The 8,137-nt window shown below is 44.5% G+C and overlaps 2 protein-coding genes across 4 annotated transcripts in view; both read left to right on the top strand.

The window, feature by feature from the left end:
- Positions 1-4,450, top strand: LOC109520926 (carbohydrate sulfotransferase 10-like). Of its 2 annotated transcripts, none has more exons than XM_019878539.1 (6): positions 1-401; positions 565-763; positions 845-951; positions 1,061-1,295; positions 1,366-1,471; positions 3,405-4,450. In XM_019878539.1, the coding sequence occupies exons 2-6, from the start codon at positions 670-672 to the stop codon at positions 3,955-3,957; spliced, it is 1,095 nt and encodes a 364-aa protein (XP_019734098.1). In that variant the 5' UTR covers positions 1-401; positions 565-669; the 3' UTR covers positions 3,958-4,450. The 2 variants fall into 2 exon arrangements, with proteins under 2 accessions (XP_019734098.1, XP_019734097.1); XM_019878538.1 differs by having other exon boundaries at positions 3-401; positions 1,058-1,295.
- Positions 4,451-4,544: 94 nt separating this feature from the next.
- The window catches only part of LOC109520928 (carbohydrate sulfotransferase 10-like), an 8,875-nt gene continuing 5,282 nt past the window's right edge, over positions 4,545-8,137 (top strand). Inside the window, exons 1-4 of one of the 2 annotated variants that reach the window (XM_019878540.1) lie at positions 4,545-4,862; positions 6,346-6,460; positions 6,540-6,577; positions 6,953-7,160. In XM_019878540.1, coding sequence (XP_019734099.1) covers positions 6,367-6,460; positions 6,540-6,577; positions 6,953-7,160 — 340 coding nt within the window. In that variant the 5' untranslated portion in view covers positions 4,545-4,862; positions 6,346-6,366. Of the gene's footprint in view, positions 4,863-6,307; positions 6,461-6,539; positions 6,578-6,952; positions 7,161-8,137 lie in introns of both variants that reach the window. The other variant, XM_019878541.1, reaches the window with a different exon arrangement.

The following is an 8,137-nucleotide window of genomic DNA, read 5'->3' as shown; positions in this document are numbered from 1 at the left end:
TATTTGGCACGCCCACTCTTGCTGGAGACTCTCTCCCAAGCTTTGGCTTGTCTCGTAAGATCACTCGGGAAAAGACGACAAGCCGGGAGAGTTGGTGCACGTGACAGAGCCAGACCGCGAAGGACGAAACCAAGCGTTGTTTTCAACTAACTGCGCCGCTATACACTGAGCATGATATGGTGGGGTGGTGAACGGGTTATCTGTTTTATTCAATACTCGGAATGAGCACTGGATCGGCAGACATTTGCCTCATGTGGTGCATGGGGCCATCGTTCTGTGCGTGCTCTTCAGCAGCCGGTCGGCTATCTTCAATGAAATCAGTCTGATAAGGACAAGCGCCCGGTTGCTGTCCCCACGCCTTTGAGCAACAAAAATCGGCGTTGGAGCATCCACATGACTAGGTATTTTCTGGCTGCAGTGCTGTAGCGCCACTGGCTCAAAAACAACTGCTAACTTTTTGGAGCTAACGGCTAGGCTAGTGAATGAGTGAATTAGTTGTCTATCTCAGGGCATTGACGCAAACGAACGGATATGTTTGTGACTTTTCGACTTTAATCCGAGCAGGCATCATTAGTTCGTGCACAAGGCAGGACAGCTCTAGCTGTCAACGGCTTTGAGGAGTGAAGCGCCGCCGCCCAGAGGCTTCCTTAGCCGCCGACTGATGCAGCGATGCGGCACCACTGGTTGTTCCTCGGGGCTTGCGGCTGGGTGCTGCTTATCCTCGTATTTGTCACCAAGTTTATTAGCCACAGAGCTGTCGATGGTGGGTTCTCCTCCCAGTAATGGGTAACGTGTTGTGATTGATTGATTTTTCACGAAGAGCACCTTCATTGATATTTTACAGAATATGAAGAGCGAGATGGTGGTCAGATACCGACTGTGTCGGGAAACACGACAGGGAAGTTTCAGACGCTCACCGGAGGAAAACCGGATTCACAGAAACCAGATCAGGTAATTAGCAACACAAAGAGAATCCACGTCTAATGACTTACTTTCTGTAACTGACATATTGTGTGTGCGTGTGTGCATGCATGTGTGTGTTGGGGTGAGGGGTTAGCAGAGGGATCAGTCCTCAGCTGCCACTACCATGTCAGAGTGGGACTCCATTGTTGAAACGCGACTACAACTGCTCCTCGCTGTATGTAAGAACAGCAGCCTAAGAAATTTGACTCACATCCCCATCAGCAAGTTTGTCCTGGATCGCATCTTTGTCTGCGACAAGCACAACATCTTGTTCTGCCAGACCCCCAAAGTGGGAAACACACAGTGGAAGAAGGTCCTAATAGCGCTCAACGGTACGTCGGGGATGCTTTGATTCACGCATCCGTTAACTCGTCTGCTGACTTTTCGTGCTCTTGTTCACAGGAGCTTTTTCGGGCGTGGAAGAGATCCCAGAGAACCTCGTCCACGACCATGAGAAGAATGGCCTGCCACGCCTCTCATCACTGACGCCGCAGGAAATTACACACAGGTGAGGCACAATGATGACCCGCCCACCATAATATACAGATTTGGGTGTATTTTCCCTTGTGGAGGCAGCACTTCCTCATCAAGCCGCTGAATGGACCTTATGCTCAGTAACACAATAAAAATAAACATTTATGGTGGAAGGGTAAAATGGCATAAAAGTTTCCGCTGTCAGTAAATTAAAAATTACCGCACTGCCGTCGGACTGAAAAATAATCTGTCCATAAATGTGTGATAAACTCTGGTTGCCGGCTTGGGAAGTACTGTATGTACTGATGTTGCATATTCAGAAATTCAGAATACAAAAAAATCTAACTATATTACATTAAAGTTAGAATAAAAAAGAAATACAATCAACTGTATTACCAAAAGGAAGGTTAGCACTCCGGGCAACTGGTTAGCACTCCGGCCTCGCAGTGCAGAGGTCCAGGGTTCAATTTCGGCTCAACATGCATGGCAGGCTGATTGAACACTCTAGTCTAAATTGTCCCTCGGTGTGATTTTGAGCGCGAACGGTTGTTTGTTTACAGCAGAGGTAGGGAACTCCAGTTCCTTGAGAGCCGTATCCTGCCTGTTTTAGATCCTTCCCTACTCCATCACACCTGATTCAATTGCTCATGATCATTTCAGGCCCCGACAGCGCTTGCTGATGAGCTGATCATTGGAATCAGGTGTGTGTGAATAGGGAGGGATGTCTCGAGATAGATTTCAGAAATTGCTGACTGATTCATTTTCAGGACAGCCTCACCGTCTCCGATGATGCAAAGAAAGATAAACTGTGGAAGCTGAGGCCATGGTTACAAAAACTGCGAGAACATTTTCTCTGCATACCTCCTGAGGAGTGCCATGCGGTTGATGAAGTTATGGTGCCGTTCAAGGGAAAGTCTCATCTGCGTGTCTACATGCCTACAAAACCTCACAAATGGGGTTTCAAGATGTGGGGACCTGCTGGACTAAGTGGCTTTCTATATGACTTGGATGTAATATAGAAAGCGATGTTTCTATATGACGTCGACACTTCCAGCAGGAAAAAAATCACAAGGTCTTTTCAGACCAGTGAAAAAGAAAAAGAGGAAAAACTTCAAAATATGTTCTATAATTTCAAAATGTTATGGACAGAACTCAGTTTTTTGTTCTGAAATTAACACTATTGTGACCAAAAAGTTGCCAAAAGCGCCTACTATATCAAATGTGATACAAAAAAAAATCTCTCATAAACAACATGATATAGCAAAAAAATTTGGGGAGGATTTTGTTATATTAATAAACATCGCAGTTCACAAAAATCAGAATTTTGTAGCTATTCTTTGATGGGTCAGGTCTTACAGGGTTTTGAATATAAAATCTGAATTCCGATCTTATTTCGTGCAACCAACCTTGATTGAGCTGAGGCACAAATTTTAAGTTTAAAAAAAAAAAATCACTCTCTGTCGACAGAAAATGACATCACAGTGCCTAAGGGCTGACCTTGCGAACATCACATGACCAAACTTGCAAACGGGTGAGCCATGACTGTTGCTACGTGAGCCCTTGATGCCACTTTCAGTCGACAGCAAGTGGCAAAATGGCCGCCCCAATATGAATACAAACGTGTGGATTTTGCTGCTAATTAATGTTCCGCAAACATAAAACCCTGATGAGGGTTTTTACTGCAATTAATGATGCTGTTCTTTTAATGAAGCAAATGGCGGCCACTGCTACCCGAGGGTGATTTTATGATCACCACGCCCACATTTGTTTGAGACATGCACCAACACATCTAACATGTTTTGTGCTTTTATAACAAAACAGAGGATCATTGTAATGAGTTGAGATGCCTTCCACATCCCAATAGCCTTGCGGGTGTTATGCTTAACTTACGTATTTTAGAATACATATGCTATTATGATTTTCATTCTTACGAATATTTACGAGGTCACTTGTGTTCTGCTTAACAGGTTAAAAACTTATTTTAAGTTTTTCATCGTGAGAGATCCATTCGAACGTCTGATCTCTGCCTTCAATGACAAGTTTATCAAGAACCCCCGCTTTGAGCCTTGGTACCGGCACGACATCGCCCCCATCATAATCCGCAAATACCGCCGAAGCCATCGCGACAGTGACCTGAGAGCGTCCGGCTTACACTTTGAGGATTTTGTCCGTTACTTGGGCGATGTCGAAGGCCGCCGCCGCCTGGATCGTCAGTTCGGCGAACACGTCATTCACTGGATGACGTACGCAGAGTTATGCGCACCGTGCGACATCCACTACGATGTCATCGGCCACCATGAGACGCTGGAGCGGGACGCCGCCCACATCCTGCGGAGAGCGGGCATCGAGGGGCTGGTGTCCTACCCGGCCATCCCTCCTGGCATCACACGCTACAACAAAACCAAGATTGAGCGCCACTTCTCAGGAATCAGCAAACGGGACATCAGGCGCCTGTACGCACGCTACCAGGGGGACTTCCACTTATTTGGATACCCAACACCTGACTTTCTACTGAACTGACATGACTGCGTGTCACACAGCTGACATGGATTGTCTCGAACAAATACCATGTCACTTATTGATCACAACAGTCACTCAAATGCAACTGACCGTCGTTTAGTAGCACTGACAAGCTAGTTTCTGTACACTGTATGAATCGTAAGGTTTGAGCTGATCAATCAAATTGAACTTTTCGACATTTTTTTTTTGTACACGTGAAGAGAATGTGGTTGAATGGTAATAAAGTGAAGAGGCAAAGAGCCTCATAATTACTGAAATCCCGATGCTTCCAGATGAGCAATATTGCTCCGCTCCACAGTGGAGTCTTTGTTCTAGCGTTCTGAATGGCAAAAGCTTACTTATACCATTCTTTTTAAATGCTAGTCCCAAGGACCTGGTTTAGCATTTGAATGATAAGAGGCGTAACATGCAGTGTAGAAATGAAGGATAGAAACGTCCTTAATACAGATGGAAGTGGGTTTTGCTCTTTTCAAGAACAATAAAACCACAAACACAACCAATTTGTAGAGTGCTTCTCCTCATTAGGGTCGTAAATGATCTGGGGCATGTGGCAGCTAATTTAGCCAAGAAGTGGGAACGTCCCGGGACTGGTGTCAGGCAATAGCAGCAGGTCTGAGCCAAGATTGAAACCCAGAACCTCAGATTTGTAAGGCAAAGGTGTTCATCTCTATTCCACTGTTGCCTGCAACGAAAACTTTGACTAACAATTGCTACTGCACAGCATCTAGAGCTGCAGGTTTTATGCAAATGAAAAGTGCTGCTGATATTTTCAGGGGAGCTGTCATGTTGCTTGAGTCATCCTGCTGAACGGGTTTTCCCTGCTCTTTCTCATTGTCGACCTGTAGTGTTGCTTTTGCTTGTCTTTGTGTGCGGGGAGAAATAACTAAAACTGAAGACAAAAGAAGGTAAGATACTAGTATGCAATAGTTTTGTTTAATCTGTTTACGAGGCCATGACCAGCTCAGGTTCATTTTACAAACTATGCATACTTGTATGTAGATAAAAAAAAAAAAATCAGGTGTAAACAGTTTTGATCATACTGTGTGTGTGGTGTTGTCTGACAATTTCAACACAGCACAATTTATACAAAAATGTGGTTCCACTTCCAATCTAGAATTGGAATTGTCCGCCGCAACGGAAATGTCACCTGGTTTGTGATTTAACCTAAACGAAGCAACAACTGGGAAATACAGGATGCAACTTGGAAGAGGGAGAGCATTTTAGGGGGGAGATTAGGAATGCAAGTAAATAAATATTTGCATATAAGTAGTTGGGTGGTTTGGTGTGCCATTGGTTAGCACGTCGACCTCACAGTGCAGAGGTACCGGGTTCGATTCCAGCTGTGGCCTTCCTGTGTGGAGTTTGTATGTTCTCCCCGTGCCTGCGTGGGTTTTCTCCGCATACTCCAGTTTCCTCCCACATTACAAAAACATGCGTGGCAGGCTGAGTGAACACTAAATTGTCTCTAGGTGTGAGTGTCAGTGCGAATGGTCGTTCATCTCTGTGTGCCCTGCGATTGGCTGGCAACCGGTTCAGGGTGTTCCCCGCCTACTGCCCGAAGACAACTGGGATAGGCTCTCCAGCATGCCCCGCGAGCCTTGTTTTTTGGGGGAGGAAACCGCAGTACCCAGAGAAAACCCACACAGGCACAGGGATAACATCCATCTAATCAAGAAAAGAACCGGTCACAAGTCAGTTTAACAGCACATATGGCGATGGACAATCATTCGCACTCACATTCACACCATCACTGAGTGGGAAGTGAACCCACGCTGCTTGCACTCAAGTTTGGCGAATTTACATTTGTGGTATAAAATGCTTTGGCAGTCATTTACCACAAACTGACAACAAGAAGAGTTTTCATTTGCAATGTGGTCATCCGATTCCTTTTCTTAGTACAGTAGTAGTTTAACATCCTGACTTCACCACACACAGCTATTTTGATTCCTATTGTGTAAGGTTTTGCCATTTAAAAAAAATCAGAACACATGGTTATGCACATGTGTTGGTCTTCACCTTTTTTTGTTGAAGTATGCAAGCAAACAGTTAAAGAATTTAGGCAAACCAAAGCCGCCATGTTAATCATCTCAAGTCCAGAGGTGCTTTACTGTTAGCATGAGGTGGATGTCGTTATGGAGTTACTCATGTCTGGACCAAAAGTGATTACCATTTCCTGACACTTACCTAATATTTTTGTTCTATGTGCTTCAGAACTGTTCTTGAAGAAAAAAAAAAAATCAAGATGCACATCTATGTCATTTATGTGCGCAAACCACCCGTTCAGAATCACTGCTCTAGAGTATTTTTCAAATGACTGTTCAATGTTTGTCATTCAAAAAAATGATTCCAGAGGTTCCTTGGAAGCATTTTGTTTCATGCAACCTTTAGCCTACACCGGAAAATAAAAGGATGCGGTTCCGCTTGCGCATCTTCTTGTCTTGTGGCTGTTTGCTGCTCCTCTTCACAGTGGTTGACTGGCTCCTTCGCCTCAAGGACGAAAGAGGTGAGCTTTTATTCGAAAAGTAATTCCAATCCACAACGTTCAACTGTCTGCTCTCCTTGTTTATTTGTCTTTTCCTCAGAAATGGAGTTCTTGAAAACAGGACATTTATTTAACCAGGTTGGTTTGAGCTACAGTGCAGTGCATTTAGAGAATGAGCAAAAAACACTGTTTAAATACAGTACTGCACTGGGTTTTTTTTTTCTTATGTAAAAAAAAAAGATACCAGAGTAATGTCTTTTGTAAAGTCAGTCTGTGTTTTATTTCTAAATTACATCTAAACACAGATTTATTTCTCTTTCAGTTAAATTATACAAGTCTATGTCTTAATAGACGGGTAAACAGATCACAGTGAATGTCAATAAAGTATATTTTGTCAGGGTAGTCTCACCCTCTTAGTACCGCTGTAGTTACAATGACGAATAACTCACTAATGATGTGGCACATGCATCCTGAAATGAAAGGCAATTGTTTTTGTTGTTGTTGATGTTTCAGTCCTCAGGGGCAAATTGGGGGATGGTTGTTGAGCAAAGGAGTCAGTGGCTCTCCGATGTATGTAAGAGCAAGAATCTTTGGGGTGACACCCACGTCTCCGAGTTGGCCTTAGACAACATCTTTGTCTCCGACCGACACAATATATTGTTCTGCCAGACACCTGATGGGGATGACGATGAATGGAAGAAACTCCTCATAGCTCTAAGCGGTAAGTAAGATGAGGACACTGCATCACAGGATTGGGCTCAGTTGATCATTGCTGAGAAAAGGGGCTGATATTATGCGTCAATACCAGTAATTGTGCGGATTACTCATGTTTCACTGAAAAAGGCTGTGATTTCCAAGTCCCTCAAGGTCGGGTTTTTTAAAAATGTATTTATTTTTATTCAACTCATGATAATCCCGCCTCCATGAGCCTTCACCTTATCGTAGTGGAGGGGTATGAATGTCCCACCGGCAGGATGACCCAGGACACGCTGGAGAGACGATGTCTCCCGGCTGCCTTGGGAACGCCTCGGGATCCCGGGGAGGGATGGCTGCGCTGCAATTGGCTGGCAAACAGTGCAGGGTGTCCCCGCCTTATGCCCGAAGACAGCTGGGATTGGCTCCAGCATGCCCCGCGACCCTCGTGAGGATAAGCAGATCAGAAAATGGATGGATGGATGATTTGTTGAAGAGCTGTTATTTTATTCATCCTACATACTTAAGTTCCAAAATATTGACTATATCACATATACCATCCATCAGTGGCATGCAAAGCACAGTGGATGCTAGTGCTGTTTTTGACGCCCCCCCCCAAAAATTACACATTTATTTCCAGGCGTAACTTTTCCCAAATCAGTGCTCCTCAATCCCAGCCAGTCGACCCCCACGCCCACCCCCAGACCTCTCATTGTTGCCCCCTCCCTCTGCACAGTATAACATAACAGGAAGATCAAAATGGCAAGCTCAAAGGATTGCTAATGTCATACGCACTGTGGCATATTGCAGTGTTCAATTAGACTCATCCGATGTCATTGCTAATCTAGCAGCACATTGGGGTGATATTTCCGTGGTTTCTAGTACTTGCACTACTGTCTATTAATTAAGTATCTATATACAGTATCTCAGTGGCGGGCCGTGCATTTCAACCTTAGGCCTTCAGTGACGTCACATACATGAACACAATACTGTATAGGCTCGTCA

The sequence above is a fragment of the Hippocampus comes genome, unplaced genomic scaffold, assembly GCF_001891065.2.
Source record: "Hippocampus comes isolate QL1 unplaced genomic scaffold, H_comes_QL1_v1.1 scaffold345, whole genome shotgun sequence".
Lineage (NCBI taxonomy): Eukaryota > Metazoa > Chordata > Actinopteri > Syngnathiformes > Syngnathidae > Hippocampus > Hippocampus comes.
The sequence above is the reverse complement of the archived record's forward strand: the minus strand, read 5'-3'. Positions and strand labels throughout refer to the sequence as shown.

Excerpts from the sequence above, each read along its gene's own strand:
- LOC109520926 (XM_019878538.1), top strand. The coding sequence starts at position 670 with ATGCGGCACCACTGGTTGTTCCTCGGGGCTTGCGGCTGGGTGCTGCTT. Across the intron at positions 1,296-1,365 it reads GGTCCTAATAGCGCTCAACG|GAGCTTTTTCGGGCGTGGAA; the intron begins GTACGTCGGGGA and ends TCTTGTTCACAG. Across the intron at positions 1,472-3,404 it reads CCGCAGGAAATTACACACAG|GTTAAAAACTTATTTTAAGT; the intron begins GTGAGGCACAAT and ends TCTGCTTAACAG.